The sequence below is a fragment of the Procambarus clarkii genome, chromosome 26 (genome assembly GCF_040958095.1).
Source record: "Procambarus clarkii isolate CNS0578487 chromosome 26, FALCON_Pclarkii_2.0, whole genome shotgun sequence".
NCBI lineage: Eukaryota > Metazoa > Arthropoda > Malacostraca > Decapoda > Cambaridae > Procambarus > Procambarus clarkii.
The window spans coordinates 11,432,049-11,448,720 of record NC_091175.1 but is presented as its reverse complement, the minus strand read 5'-3'; the positions used below and the strand labels follow the sequence as shown (position 1 = coordinate 11,448,720).

General features: G+C 43.3%; 1 protein-coding gene across 6 annotated transcripts in view; it reads right to left on the bottom strand.

Annotated features, from left to right (window-relative positions):
* LOC123756624 (small G protein signaling modulator 2) overlaps positions 1-16,372 on the bottom strand; it is a 162,090-nt gene extending 145,718 nt beyond the window's left edge. For all 6 annotated transcript variants that reach the window (XM_069331899.1, XM_069331904.1, XM_069331902.1 and 3 more), the window contains exons 1-2: positions 16,183-16,372; positions 16,011-16,054 (exon numbers count right to left, since the gene is read on the bottom strand). In XM_069331899.1, the coding sequence (XP_069188000.1) occupies positions 16,011-16,054; positions 16,183-16,201 (63 nt within the window). In that variant the 5' untranslated portion in view covers positions 16,202-16,372. The remainder of the gene's footprint in view (positions 1-16,010; positions 16,055-16,182) is intronic.
* Positions 16,373-16,672: the final 300 nt, after the last annotated feature.

Below are 16,672 nucleotides of genomic sequence, written 5' to 3'. Positions count from 1 at the left end.
TAGTAACCATAAATAATCAATGACAAGGACGCCACGCCCACCTACCAGTTGAAACTGCTCTACAAACCTGAGACAATGTAGCCACAGGTAATTGTTGTATACCGCTATAAACACGAGTACCTGGCCTGGGGACCCACACACACTTCCGCTCTATCTTTATAACGTCAATCTTACACATAGCACTTAGTCTTGTCATGCAAGATCTAGGAGCTATATGACCATATTACTTGAAACTGGCGGCAGCGGTATAGAATATAGCCTAATGTAGCGATTTTCGAATTTGTTGGAGCCAGAATTATGTTGCAGATGCCCGCCACATTTAAATGGTAACTGAAGACCACATTTGAACTCCACTGATTAGTCACATTGTGCCAAATCTGCACCTGTACAGTTGGGAGATAATCTCCACTATTACAATCACCACATCTAGCTTTCAACCATCCCTAGCCTATCACCATCAATCACAGCAATAATCTCCATCCCCACAACCCCCCATCACTGTCACCATAACAGCTATCGTCTCTACAACTATCACAAGCCTACCTCTACAACCACCAGCACTGCCTACTGTCTCCTACTACCATACACTACCACCAGCTGGTGCATGGTATCACCGTATACCTTCACCATCCGCCAATTTACTTGATCCCTCAATGGTTAACACTATGTAAAAGACACATCGAACACTTTATGTAGGGCATACGTAAATCTGTGTACCTATGTATTTACGTATGTAGGTTCGCTCAGCATTTTAAAAGCACAGAATCACCTTCTGTGGTTGATTGTTCAATAAACCCCTGAACTATATGTTTAACAAATCTCTCAACCTGTCCATGGAGGACAGAAGAAAATGTATATATGCTGGTTAGCATTGTAAATGTGTGGCCACGTCTGTGGTAGAAAAAAAAAGTACTTCATTTTAGTGAGTTTCTTTTACAAGTATGCCCACGGGGGAGGTAACGCCCACGGGGGAGGTAACGCCCACGGGGGAGGTGTAGTAAACCACCTCAGTATGTAAGTGTCGTACACAAGTGTACGGTGCCAAATACTTAATGGTTTTATACTGTATAAAAGAATACAAGAGTATAAAGTGAAGCGGCTGCTAGCTGGGTGTTGGAGGTCAGATTTTTGTGTGGCAGGTTCTTCAGTAATGACAAGGACGGAGCCTCGCCTGCCTTCATTACACGGATCATCAAGGAACCTTAATTACACACACACCTCTCAGGGAGGGAGGGAGGAAGCCACAACACGAAATTAATTGCAGTTCCCAAGTTTACCCTTCCAAGTGGAGAAAAATGTTTGAGAGCCTCTGACAGCTCTAAGAGCACACTCAATAGTTATGGCTCGGGGGATATAACAACAACAACAATAATAATAATAATAATAATAATAATAATATTTCCTAAAGTTCAGAAGATGCATTTCCGTCACCTAGCTTCTCTACAACTCTCTGCCTCAAGAAAAAACAAGGAGAAACACGTGTGACTATAAGAAACATGTTTCATTTGCACCACCACATCAATTTAGGCGTTCATGACCGACATACAACCAGTTATGGAAATTGTTTTCTCAACTGGTTGACGACAAAATATATAACGACTTCATCAATTCACATGCCTTATGAACACACAAAATAGTATGCTATACTCGCACTGCTAGAAATAACTAAACATGAAACTACAATTATTGTTTGCCCTCAACTAAAATAAAGTAACGCAAGCTTAACTTTTGTTTTGTAAAATGTTTCACAAATATTTCTGTATATTTAGATATACATATATACATGTTGTGGATGCATGCATATATGCATACTACTTACACCACTACATGCTCTGTTGTTACTCTTAGTAGGGGTTAATGTTTTTGGTTAGTGCTTCAGAACTAATGTCGTGACTTTGACAGTGTCACTCTCTTGCCTCCCTCGTCACACTCTGCCTTACCCATTCCAAATGTGTCGTCCTCCTAACACTCTTTCCATTATTACCTCTTCATATATTTATTTACTTATATACAAGAAGGTCCACTGGGTTTATGAGAGTACAGAGAGTTGAAGTTTGACATTCTTGTAAAGCCACTAACACGCATAGCGTTTCCGGCGTTCTATCTCTCATTCCTCTTCTACTTAATCACGTCCCTTTTCCAAAAACAATATTATTTGTGTTTTTTATCATCCCTTCTTTGTCCTGTATCATTGTGTATTCTCCCAGCCTGTCGCATCTATCGTGTCCCTCCCTCCAGCCTGTCGCATCTATCGTGTCCCTCCCTCCAGCCTGTCGCATCTATCGTGTCCCTCCCTCCAGCCTGTCGCGTCTATCGTGTCCCTCCCTCCAGCCTGCCGCGTCTATCGTGTCCCTCCCTCCAGCCTGTCGCGTCTATCGTGTCCCTCCCTCCAGCCTGCCGCGTCTATCGTGTCCCTCCCTCCAGCCTATCGCGTCTATCGTGTCCCTCCCTCCAGCCTGCCAGACCCGCCAGTAATGCTAACTAATGGTTCCAGAACTTGCCGCCACCAGCTGGGTATCACAGTCCATCATAATGGAAGACAAACGTGGAGTTTTAAAGGTCGTCCAGCCTATGGGTATTATGAAAGAACGAGGGAATGGGTGTGGATAAGTGGGAATAGGAATGAGGGAGTGGATGGGTGGGTGAGTGAATGAGGGAGTGCGTGAGGTAGGGAGTGAGTGCGTTAGGGAGGAACCTGAAGCAAGAAGTGAGAACAGATTCTAACCAAGGTTTCTCTGGCCGAAATTACTCCCTCTAAAACAATCATGTTTGTCCGTTACAAAAATTTGCCCCCCCCCCCACCCCCCAGGTGTTCCACTGTTCTCTTTCTGAACATTTCCTCCATTACTCTGCAGGAAATGCATCTTACAGAAACCGATATGTAGGTTAGTGCTATCTGAATGTTCACTTTCCTGCATATGTGTGCTACATTTGCCATTTTCAAGAAATCTGGAGAGTTTAACGGTGTCGTGAAGACACGGACAAAGAACCTCCAGCAACTTCCTTCAGTTTCTGCCGCTCTTATCTCCAAGTATCGGTTTCCATTTTGTCGCTGTTGTGGAGCTCCAAGAACCTCTTGCAGGCCTCATAGCTCTCATTTCAGTTTTCTTCAACGCTAAAATTGTTGGCTACAATTTAACAGTAGCCACAACTTGTAAGCTAATTCAGATGGTTATTTACTATGGTTTTCCTTCATATATGACTGCATTAGTCTGGCTGGTATTTCCCAATTCCAGTTCTCATTTTAAATAGCTATTTAAATTTGTCTCTACCAACTGGTATACTAATTTTTACCTCTCCAAACTGCAATCCTGCTCACCTCCATGCTCTGGTCTCTTTTATTGCTTCTCTTATTGTTATATTTTGGGCTACGGAATAAAATTATCACTTGATGTCGTCTGATCAAGGTAATGTTCCAAAAGAACTTCTGAGAGGGAAGCCTTCACCTTCCCGTAGTCTTAAGTACTTCTCCGCTTATCCCCACAACCTCTTCTCCAGCCTCAACTCCACTATACATTTAAACATCATAGAGCAGAAGTCAAATCATTTGTCCTTAAAGGGCTCTCATAGTCTCTCTTCTGGGCGGCTGCTTCATCCTGGGTGATCACAAGGCTTAGTCTTGATGTTTCATCTTCTCTTCTCCTTGTCTGTTGCATTATTACTATCTTAAGCAGTGCTTCTCCGCTCTTCACCTCCCTCGGTCTTCACGTTTTATTCTTACTAAAAGGATCTTTGTTGCTCAATGTATTTATCTATGAAGTCACCAAGAATTAGGGTTGTAGCCACTGTTGCCACATTTTCCGTGACTTTCAGGCCGTTTCCGTTGTTTTCACCATCGTTTTTTGGGGGTCACTGTCGCTTCCATCATATTCACTACTGTTGTCATGCCTATTATGGAGTCCGGTGGGTCCTGTGATTAGTGCCACAGTGTTCTGACCCAGCAGAGGTGCTCACATAAATGTGCTTCAAGGGTCTAAAGTTTGCTTCGGACCAAACAATTTGTAGATTAATGTCATGTTTAGTTCTCTGGTTTTTCTTACAATATTTACCTACCAAATTTGTGTACAGACTTACCTTCAACCACTTTTTCGTCTCGCCCATTCCACTTATTGACTACTCTAACACTGGACAACAATTCTAACATCTGATACATTTTAAACTCGAATTTCCATTCCATTTCCCACGTTCTGCTGTTCTGCGCTTTGAGCAAAGCTTTTAGTCTACTATGTCCAATTGCCGTTAAAATATTACATGTCGTTAATATATCTACTCTGTACTTTCATTGCTCCAGTGGGATTACTGTCATTTCCCTTAGGTATTTTCCTCAGAGCTCAAGACCCCTCAACTCATTCAAGAGCTGCCGTCTTGCACGTACCTTGACCCTATCACATTTTAGTTTTACAGCGGAGGGCTTCATGCCTGGGATGCATATTCACACAATGTGTATATATGGCCCAGAAGGCTCCTTTACCCAAGTACCTCAAGGCCAGATGGGCGTTGACCAATTTGGTATATTATAATTATCATATTCTCTGCTAATGTGAGCTGTTTTGTGCTTGTGGTTGGTTGGTGTGTTTCTGGTTGATGTGTGTGTGTGTGTGTGTGTGTGTGTGTGTGTGTGTGTGTGTGTGTGTGTGTGTGTGTGTGTGTGTGTGTGTGTGTGTGTGTGTGTATTCACCTAGTTGTGTTTGCGGGGGTTGAGCTTTGCTCTTTCGGCCCGCCTCTCAACTGTCAATCAACCTGTTTACTAACTACTTTTTTTCTTTTTTTTTCACACCACACACACACACACACCAGGAAGCAGCCCGTGACAGCTGACTTAACTCCCAGGTACCTATTTACTGCTAGGTAACAGGGGCATTCAGGGTGAAAGAAACTTTGCCCATTTGTTTCTGCCTGGTGCGGGAATCGAACCCGCGCCACAGAATTACGAGTCCCTGCGCGCTATCCACCAGGCTATCAGGCCCTCTGTGTGTGTGTGTGTGTGTGTGTGTGTGTGTGTGTGTGTGTGTGTGTGTGTGTGTGTGTGTGTGTGTGTGTGTGTGTGTGTGTGTGTGTGTGAGCGCACATACGCGCCTCCTTATAATTTACTCTTCTCACCTTGTAATTATCTCTAACTCACACGCTTTCATGATATCACATCCTCAATTTTCCTCCCCCTTTTATCCCTCTTCTTTCACTTTCTCTCCCCTCACCGCCTCTCCCTCTCCCCTCACCTTCCCTCCATCATGCCTCGCCTCAGTGGCCCCTTTCACGAGTTGCTGTGAACCTCCCTAATTACTCTCTCGCCTCTCTCTCCGCATCACGAGGTCTCTCTCCCCCTCGCCCCTCCCAGCCCCCACAATGTAAATGGGGGAAGGTTGTGAGGGGTGGAAGGGGTGCCAGGAATCAAGGATGGGAGGGAGAAAAGTCAGAGAAGTGGTCCACTCGGGAGAGAGAAATATTTCCGGGCATTTCCGAGCGTCGTTGGGAAGCGATGGCTCTCACCTCGCGAGCGTCTGGAGAATTTTGATCATAGTATATTCATTGTTTAAATAAAAGATTTATTCCCGCGAGAAAAACAATTGAAGCTCCTTTGACAGGCAATAATACGAACAAATCCACAAGGGCCGTGATGAGCGTTCGAACCTACGTCTGAGAGGGTCCCACACGCTGCCTTAATCGACTAGGCCACGACATGGTCAAAAGAATTACAACCGGGAGTTTCACTATACTCACACGGATCCTGCAGTCTCTGGATACCAACGAGCTCGCGAGGTGCACGCGCGCGCGCAGGAGCTTAAACCCAATAATCTGATACCCAACTGGGTTGCTTAATTCAGCTTGAGTCCAACGATGTTTACTGCATTGCTATAGGAATTTTCCAAGGGCATCCATTTTATCTTAACACTGCCGTTTGTGCAGTAAACATTGAGGTATTCTTTGTTGTTCTTACTTTCTGGTGCATCGTCTTTCAACGATATTTTCTCTATTATGTATTTCCTAACTTTTGTCTCTTCTTCCAACTCCTACCTCTAACTTGTAACTGTTTAACTTCCCACACACAGCCTTCACTACCCAGTCTCACAAACACTCCCTGTCCCACCCCTTCCGTCTCAGCCTCCTGTCCCTGCCGTGTCAGCCTCCCTATGCTGGTGAGTAATTCCAGCGCCTATATTCTGGTGAGCGTCCTCCCTCAGCGTGACAGGTCGGTTATGTAACTGTGACACTCCCGTCGGTGTGAATGTTGCCTGTGCTGGCTCCTCGGCACACCGGGACAACCAACACACTATCAAACACTTCTCCAATCCTTCCTACACGCGGAAATTTGATTTAGACACGATCGTAATTGGTATTATTCGTATGATAACCAACTGATTGTATGAATCTTTCATGCGGGGTGATAAGGAACTGAAAGTCTTAAGTACTTTCAACAACAATTCAGTTCTAGAGCCTTGTCTAAAGTGATTTTCGTCATATAAAGAGGACCAGCTGCGCGGTTAGCGCCCATTAGGCTAAAATTTATCTGGACGGGCAGGCGTGACAGATCTGTGACATACTACCTTGACTCTGGAAATAATATCTTATAATCCAAATGTAGATGGATCCCAAAACTTAATTTTTTTAAACAGATTTATACACTTCAATGTAACATGAAAGTTTCAGCGCCTGTAATCTCTAGCGATATGTATTTCCGCCCCATCATTCAAAATATTTAATTCAGCTATCGGTCGAACTGTTTGTGTAACCTGTCCTCAGAGAGGAGCTCTGCTCAAGGGAATGGTTTGGCAACAACTACATAATCTGTGTTATTACCTACTCTATCCATGATTAGGTTTCTTTACATTTGGTTACGTTAATAAGATGTTCTTCTCCCAGGTAGGTGAGGCTCACCATCTTCCCCAGGTAGGTGAGGCTCACCATCTTCTCCCAGGTAGGTGAGGCTCACCATCTTCCCCAGGTAGGTGAGGCTCACCATCTTTCCCCAGGTAGGTGAGGTTCACCATCTTCCCCAGGTAGGTGAGGCTCACCATCTTCTCCCAGGTAGGTGAGGTTCACCATCTTCCCCAGGTAGGTGAGGCTCACCATCTTCCCCCAGGTAGGTGAGGACTCACCATCTTCCCCCAGGTAGGTGAGGCTCACCATCTTCTCCCAGGTAGGTGAGGCTCACCATCTTCCCCCAGGTAGGTGAGGCTCACCATCTTCCCCCAGGTAGGTGAGGCTCACCATCTTCCCCCAGGTAGGTGAGGCTCACCATCTTCCCCCAGGTAGGTGAGGCTCACCATCTTCCCCCAGGTAGGTGAGGTTCACCATCTTCTCCCAGGTAGGTGAGGCTCACCATCTTCCCCCAGGTAGGTGAGGCTCACCATCTTCCCCCAGGTAGGTGAGGTTCACCATCTTCTCCCAGGTAGGTGAGGCTCACCATCTTCCCCCAGGTAGGTGAGGCTCACCATCTTCCCCCAGGTAGGTGAGGCTCACCATCTTCCCCCAGGTAGGTGAGGCTCACCATCTTCCCCCAGGTAGGTGAGGCTCACCATCTTCTCCCAGGTAGGTGAGGTTCACCATCTTCCCCAGGTAGGTGAGGTTCACCATCTTCTCCCAGGTAGGTGAGGTTCACCATCTTCTCCCAGGTAGGTGAGGTTCACCATCTTCCCCAGGTAGGTGAGGTTCACCATCTTCCCCAGGTAGGTGAGGTTCACCATCTTCTCCCAGGTAGGTGAGGTTCACCATCTTCTCCCAGGTAGGTGAGGTTCACCATCTTCCCCAGGTAGGTGAGGTTCACCATCTTCTCCCAGGTAGGTGAGGTTCACCATCTTCTCCCAGGTAGGTGAGGCTCACCATCTTCCCCCAGGTAGGTGAGGTTCACCATCTTCCCCCAGGTAGGTGAGGCTCACCATCTTCCCCCAGGTAGGTGAGACTCACCATCTTCCCCCAGGTAGGTGAGGCTCACCATCTTCCCCCAGGTAGGTGAGGTTCACCATCTTCCCCCAGGTAGGTGAGGCTCACCATCTTCCCCCAGGTAGGTGAGGCTCACCATCTTCCCCCAGGTAGGTGAGGCTCACCATCTTCCCCCAGGTAGGTGAGGCTCACCATCTTCCCCCAGGTAGGTGAAGACAACATGCTCCCCCCGGCCAACATGCCAACAGTGTGAGTGGGAAATTCTGCTGGTCAGGTTAAGTCTTGTACATTCAAGACCTAAATATAGCCACCAAGAAAGAATAATAGCCGAGTATTACATATGAGGTATGCTATTAATATTTATCTGAAAAGCTTACTCTCGTAAAATGCTCTAAACATAAAGAGTCAGGAAGAAGAATCTGCATCTTCCATCTTGATCTAATCACTGCACACACACACTGCAAGAATGACAAGATTTTTACATGAAAAGAATCATCATATTTTTGAGTGATACAAATCTCTTGAATAAGACGCAAGAACTAAAGCAACAGCACTATATTATATTATATTAAAGACTTTCCAAACATGTATTACCTGAACCTTACCCAACATCCTGAGCCTTGTGGACAATTCCCACCCCTGTACGCTGATCATAAATGTGTAACACCAGTGCCAAAATTACTTCAGAAAGTCGGCTTAAATTTGAAACATTCAACATATACGCTGAACATGAGAGCCCCGCCATGAGGGCTCAACGTGACAGCTGTGCGATTGATCAAGTAATAATTGTTACCATAACTTACTACTATTCACTGTTCAATTGTCACGAAAAAAAAATACCTAGACGTGAGAGGTGAGAATATCGTTGGAGCAGGACGGGGATCGAACCAGCGTCCTGGTTAACACCAGATACACACCATAACACATGGACCACGATGTGCTAAACATTATGCAACCTGGGTACACTGGAGTTTGGGGGCAGCGAGTTAATAGCCAATACAATTCTACACGTTACCATCATACACTATTTTCTCAGATATATCACAGTATTGTGATTTCATTGTGTATGTGGGAGAAGGTATATCATATTAATTTAAACGGATCGTTCATATATGATATGCGACAGAAATGTCATTGTTAAACATTCACTCATACGAAACTCACTGAGATACATTGGTTATTTAAACAGCCTCAAATTACGTATTAGTATAAATTACCACAATCATAAATATCAAATACGCACCACATCGTTTTCCATATCGATAACGGATAACGTAACGCAAGTAATTAAACCGTGTTAACATATGTTTACCTAGATAGTAAAATACATGCCAAAAAGGATAGAGAAGATTAGGTTATATTTCTACCCTCTTTACACCCGTGTGGCATTCAACTTAGGGGAATATGTGAAGCCTAACGCATCAACCGCCTCGTATTTGATCCTTGCCATCGGTCGTGCAAATATAAGCCTAAACGTGTCACCCAGTTCTGGCATCCGCATGCATTGCCAATGCCAGACACTAAGTCTAAGCATATTTGTAAATTGCCGTTTAATTGCTTGGAGTAAATTCGCGGCCACTGACGAATGGCAAACAATTAATTCTGAAAGTCGGGAACTGAAATTACCATGTTTCCAGTTGTCATTGTGTGGCATAGATAATTGCCATGTCAGCTCGAACCAGCAGAACGATCTACAGTATTTATCTTCAGATCTCCTGGTACTACAGCACATGATTATCACAATAGCTCTCACTTAACCACAAGGCTAAACTGGCAGCATCAATTATCTACCCGAGCTGTAATGATATACATCTTTCCAATATAATAAACCCAAAATTATTTAATTTTTTAAGTCATAGAAATTTAAATCATTTCATTAACTTGTCATCCCAAATTATAGTACCTAGAGCTACTATAGAAGTACAAAATATGGACTTAAACATTACAAAATCTCGATGTTTTGTACCAGCAATTTTGGTTGTGTGAGAGAAAGACGGCAACTATCAAACCATACTTTTGTAAAGCCAACTATAATACAAATATGAAAAAATTATGATTACATATACGAGGGCTAGAATGCTTTATTTAGGTTTAGAACAGGTTAGGTCTAATATCCGTTTCACTTTTTGTTATGTTCTTAAAAATTACAATAGTACAAAACATGGACTTCTAGGTACAACAGTCCGTGTTTTGTACATTCCATACAAAGTAGGCAAGGTACTAGATATCAGTTTTAGGGAGGGGTTGGATTTAATACATACTTGTATACCATCACGATTTAAAAAAACAAAATGTATTTTTATAATTATTTGCTGGTCCGTCCCAAGGATCGTTCATTGCCGATATATTGACATTTCTGGTATACAGCTTTCCTCCTCTAGCTAACGGTAGTGCTGCATAGAGTTCAATCATTGTTGTCTTGTGATACAATTGGCATCCTCAACACTAGATCCCTGATACAGTTCATCACTCCTATCAGACGCTGTGGTCTAAAATAGACCCAGCGCCAGTTGACCCCACTACTGCAATACTTAACACGGTTGAGTGTTGCACTATTGCAATACTTACATGTAACACGTAGTGTTGTGACGTCAGTGCCAGGGGTCTATACCCAGCTTGATATAGACGCCACTAACACTAACACTGCAATATAGGCAAAACTCCGGGAGGCAATACTATAAATATCCCAGTCATCTTAGGCTAAATAAACAATTTACAATTCATAAATGATCACTGAAAACATATATACGGAAGAAAAAAATACGAAGTTGTGGTAGTAGTAGAAGCACTTTAGAAATCTTCACAATACCGAAAACACGGATGGATTTTTGCATTCTTTTGGTTTGTGAAAGGTGTCTTTTACATGGATGCTGCTCACGAGATAGCTGCCATGGACACCATCTGACGCGTTTAATTAACGCCACACTACGGATAGCTTTTGACAAGAATCCATGTAAAAAAAATATATTTTTACGAGTGTCAATACAGACATTCGGTAAAAAAGAGGGGAAGGTAAAAAATATATGCACAAAAGTTTCTTTCCGCAATATTCACTGATGATAGCAAAAATTAATGTCTACATGCCAAGTTCAAGTAAATTTTCCTTCTGATCTGTACTGGTCCATCAAAACTAAATGTTCCTCCGTGTTGTACATGTATAACACAGTGCCAGTGAGCGAGAGACCAGCTGGCCAGAATAATTCAGGTGCTCTAGGGACTAACATGTCGTACCTGACGACCAGTTGCTGCTATCCTCACCACATATCACACTCACAGTATCGTTAAGTACACTGGCAAAACATTTCTTAAGTCGGCGAACTACACCATATATATATATATATATATATATATATATATATATATATATATATATATATATATATATATATATATATATATATATATATATATATATATATATATGATTCTAGCACGGATCTTCTCTATATTTCGTATGTATTTCTTCATCTATGAAGTTAAAAAAATAACTCTCCAAAAGTTTATTTCACTGGTTTATTACAGCATGACACTGTAATAAACTAAAAGTTGATCTTATCAGAGTGAGGTGAAGTAAGGCGTCGCATCAGCCAAGAGACCCACTGCAGCCTACTGCTACTTCTTATTGTAACTGAGGAAGTATGCTGGATGTTCTGTCGTGGCCTTGGAGATGGTAGAATATAACAGTTACATTCTAGTGGATTAGTTGGAGAAGCAGGCATGAGAGACAAGGAAGGTACTTCAATGGATAAGAGAGTGCCAAGACAACAGAAAACAGCGAGGGGGTGAGATCTCAGAGTGGCGAGATGTCATTAGTGGAGTCCCACAGGGTTCAGTTCCCTGACCTATCCTATTTCTCATATACGTAAATGATCTTCCATGGGAAATCTACTCGTTCCTCAGTGTTTGCTGATGTAGAAAACTATGAAGAGGATAAAGACAGAGAACTGCAAGAGGCTAGATGATGACCTGGACAAACTAAAAAAAAAGGGCCCAACAAATGGCTACTAGAGTTTAACTCAAGTAACTGTAATGAAACTAGGTGGAGCGAACAGGAGTTGGTTACAAGGTACCAAATGGGAGACGAAATACTTCGTGAAACGAACAGAGAAGGATCTAAAGGTTCATATCACACTGCACAGGTCTTAGCTGAAGCCGACATAAAAAAAAACATCAGCGGCATAGCTATCAGCACTACCTTCAGGAATTTGTGTAAGGAATCATTCAGAACCTTGCATATCACATATGTCAAGGTAATCTTGGATTGTGCAACATCAGCATGGAGTCCATATCTTTTCAAGCACAAGATGATGTTGGAGAATGTTCAAAGGTATGCCTAGACTAGTCCCGGAACTACAAGGAACGAGTTACGAGGAGAGGCTACATGAATTGAATCTAACGCAGCTTGATAACAAAAGATAGAGGAAACATGATTACCACATACATAATTCGCAGGGGAATTGACGAGGCTGCCCCTCACACTGCTGCACGAGGCTGCCCCTCACACTGCTCCACGAGGCTGCCTCATGCTACATGCAATTCATTGACAAATCAAATTGCTTTAAGTTCCCTTTAAAGACAATTATCACTTTAAGAACCTATGCATTTATTACTAAAGATATTCAGTTCCATCAACTTGAGCTGCAAGTTTTACACAACCAAAACTTCCTGCAATGAGTATTTTTAATGAGCTTTGCCACAGTTGTTGGTATATGCGTTTGTTATAATGGGGTGCCACTCACCTGGGATGTAACTATAGTATAATGGGATGCCACCAGGGATGGCACTACGATTAACACTCGCTCAATAACTAGACCTCTAAGTGTTCCACTTATCAACACTCCCTCAGTAACTCTCCCTCGTCGGTTCCGCTTATCTTGTTTGTCGACAACCTAACTTCCTCCCCCACACCAGCTTTATCTTTGATATATTAAAGTTATCCCAGAACCATATATACACACACACACACATATATATATATATATATATATATATATATATATATATATATATATATATATATATATATATATATGCAGAATAACCACATATGAAAAATAGAAAATGCTTAACGCGTTTTCGGCTAATTCGCCTTCATCAGAGCAAAGTAGAATCCACTTTGGTGATTCTACTTTGCTCTGATGAAGGCGAATTAGCCGAAAACGCGTTAAGCATTTTCTATTTTTCATATGTGGTTATTCTGCATACTTGGATCAGTGTTTTTGTGATCATTGTTGCATATATATATATATATATATATATATATATTATTACACTAGGATACCAGGTGGTGTCATTGTCGACCCGGTATCTGTATGACTGTCCATCGCTCATCGCTGTCTCTCTTTTTTATATGTCTTTGTCTCGCTTTCCCTTTGTCTATTTGTTTGACTGTGTTTTTGAATATCTGTCATGTGTGTGTGTATGCGTGTCTTTGACTATCTGACTCTTGTCCTTCACTGTCAGTCTCTTGCTTTCTGTCTCACTTTTTATATCTGTCTCTCTGTTCCTTTGTAATCGTTTCCGTTTCTGTCTACGTCTGTCACTATATGTCTGTTTCTCGTTTTGTGCTTGTCTGTCTCTGTCTCTGTCTCTGTCACTCAAAACCAGTCGGAAAGTCATCTTCATAAGAATTTGGTTCATAATAATCTATAAATACAATTAATATTTACCTGTTCACTGTGACTGGTATTTCCTATTTGTGTCTGCAGGATCGAGCTCTTAGCTCTTGGACCCAACTTTCGTTATCATCGGTTGTCAACTGACTCCCGACCTATTTATATCATATCTACTACATAAATTTTTCTCCAATACAAACACATCCCAGGATACAGCTTGTAGCAGCTAACTCCCAGGTACCTATTTAACTCGGAGCAACTCTGTCTATTTGTTTCTGCCTCGGCCGAGAATCTAATTCGGGTCCTTAGAACTACGACCTCCCCCCCCCCCCCCAGAGCGCTGTCTCACTCTGTGCCTGCATCTGTCTGTATCTTGGGACAGTAGCCCTAGTTTGGGGTTAGTAGATTGGAGCACCAAAGCCAGCCAGAGTGGACGCTGATGAGAGCTGTGTGGACGCCTGGACGTCACAAACGCGTTAGGTAGTGTGTGAAGTTACGACATTCACTTAAACACTACATTACTGAATATGAGACTAAAATATTTTAGGCCTCCTGACCTATTGTACAATCAACTATAAGTATTTCACTGAATCTAGTATGTTGGAAGACACCCCTAACTATTTATCGTAAATTTGTTTGTTCATGTTAAAGAATTACATTTTTTTTGTTATTGTTTTAAAGTTGTATGTCTTGTGAATTCACCAGACATGTGGGGTTGCATATCAAATTCGTAAACTGAAACATGTATATCTGATGTATTATATTCTAACCTCGTTAACTATGTATGTGTTTAAATCTTCAATTTAGAGCTATTGCCTTGTGTATGATCCTCTGTACTGTGTGGCAGTGAATACAAGCAGCATCCTTACTCTAATAAAACCTAACTAGAACACTCTTATTAGGCAAGACTATATTTTGTCAATAAAATGACACGGGGGAGAGTAGGTATTGTTCAACTGTTCACTGGGACTGGTGTATTTGTCTCAGTGTCTTTCTCTCTATATGACTATTCTCTCTCTGCCTGTCTGTGTGACGGTAGCAGCCTGTAGCAGCAGCCCTGGCGTGTGTCCGCCTGTACACATCTACAACGCGACGGGACAGTGTGTACAGTGAGGGCTGACACTTGGGAGAGTAGGTATAAAGGTAGACCCGCTGCTGTTGATGTTATGAACACTTAATACAGATTATTACAGGCAAAGTATGATAGACTTTGTTTGAATTTGCAGGTATCGGTGCAAATCTGTGCACTGATACATCAGTGTATCTGGTTTTACACTGTTTTATATTACACTAAGGAAAGCTGAAAAAAGGTCCTTTAATGTGATATTCAAAGAATCGTCATGGGGGGGGGGGTCTCTATTGTACCATGTCAAGTATCACCTGTCACCACTTGTGCCAACCCCAACCCAACCATGTTGGGCATGTACCCCACAAGAATCAGGGTGCAAAGTTGGGCGAGGCTCGCTCCAAACATTTGGCCTCCAGCCTCGAACAGACATTACAATTTATAGATATAAATATAACTTGCGAAACACTGAAATAAACTTGGCATCGAACAAACAGCTGTTTGATGGACCTTCCTTTGACCCAGAAAGAAGGTACCTCTGGGATTAAGGTTCTCTTACCTGGTTCACCTGACCCTCTAGTTCCATGGTGGCAACAACGGACAGCTCACCTCACCCACTCAAGCGTGACATGTCCTTCACCGCTACACCCATGTACTAGACATAATCTAGTATTCTTGTGTTGTCCTTACTGTGTTCATTCCTGAAGATTTCGGGTTATTGACGAAACGTTGAATAAGCTGGAAAGACTAAGTGAACTAGTGTTTTTTCTCCCTAGTTGGTAGAAGGCATTTAAGTAGAATGCCTAAATTTCTACGCATTTTACGTAGAATGCATCAAATCCAGAAGAAAATTAAAAATTGTAGTAATGATGATGATGTGTTTAATTCAGTGTAAGCATATATACAGTACATACATTGTACCTTAATCATTTTCTAGGGTGACGGCACTGTCAGCCCTGGGTGAGGGCACTGTCAGCCCTGAGTGAGGGCACTGTCAGCCCTGGGTGAGGGCACTGTCAGCCCTGGGTGAGGGCACTGTCAGCCCTGAGTGAGGGCACTGTCAGCCCTGGGTGAGGGCACTGTCAGCCCTGGGTGAGGGCACTGTCAGCCCTGGGTGAGGGCACTGTCAGCCCTGGGTGAGGGCACTGTCAGCCCTGAGTGAGGGCACTGTCAGCCCTGAGTGAGGGCACTGTCAGCCCTGAGTGAGGGCACTGTCAGCCCTGAGTAAGGGCACTGTCAGCCCTGAGTGAGGGCACTGTCAGCCCTGAGTGAGGGCACTGTCAGCCCTGAGTGAAGGCACTGTCAGCCCTGAGTGAGGGCACTGTCAGCCCTGAGTGAGGGCACTGTCAGCCCTGAGTGAGGGCACTGTCAGCCCTGGGAAGGGCGGCCAAACACCTCCCCATATGTCATGGTGTGGTAAAGGTCAAACTATAACATGACGGACCACTTACCTCCTTCTTCATGTTTCGAATAAGTTTCTCCTTAAACTCCTCCTCTGAAACAATGAAGGCCCACGTCAGTAACAGTAGACTCTACAGGTGAAGGAACACTATTACATATGCGGTAAATACGGCTGCACATTGTCAACTAATATATTACTAACAAAAATGGTTTGTTACTTACCGTCTATGATGATAGACATCGTGACGAAGTTGACGGACCGCCAGTTATTTCAAATATTTATTCGGATTAATTGTGACGAAATTTGAGAAGGTAATAAGAGTGTACTAAGAGGTGTTGAGTGCACCGTGCCAGCACCGGTGTGTGTGTGTGTGTGTGTCCTGGGCAACTCTCATCACAACTGGTGCGCTCGTTGCCGTATTTCCCGACCCCTCGCCCTCTGAGGCTCGCGCGCTGGCTCGCCCGCACCTCAACCCTCAAACGAGTTTACTCCGCGCGCAAATTGGTTGCTATTGATTGTATAGACGCCAGACCCACCGCGATGTACGCCTTCCAACTCCATATTACCGACTCCTCAATGGGAGCCTAAAAAATATCGAGGCGCTTTTATTATTCGGGTTGTTACGATCTTAGGGCATGTTTCAATCCCGTATTACTGTAAACAAACTAGCAAATTAAATGTTACGATCTTAGGGCATGTTTCAATCCCGTA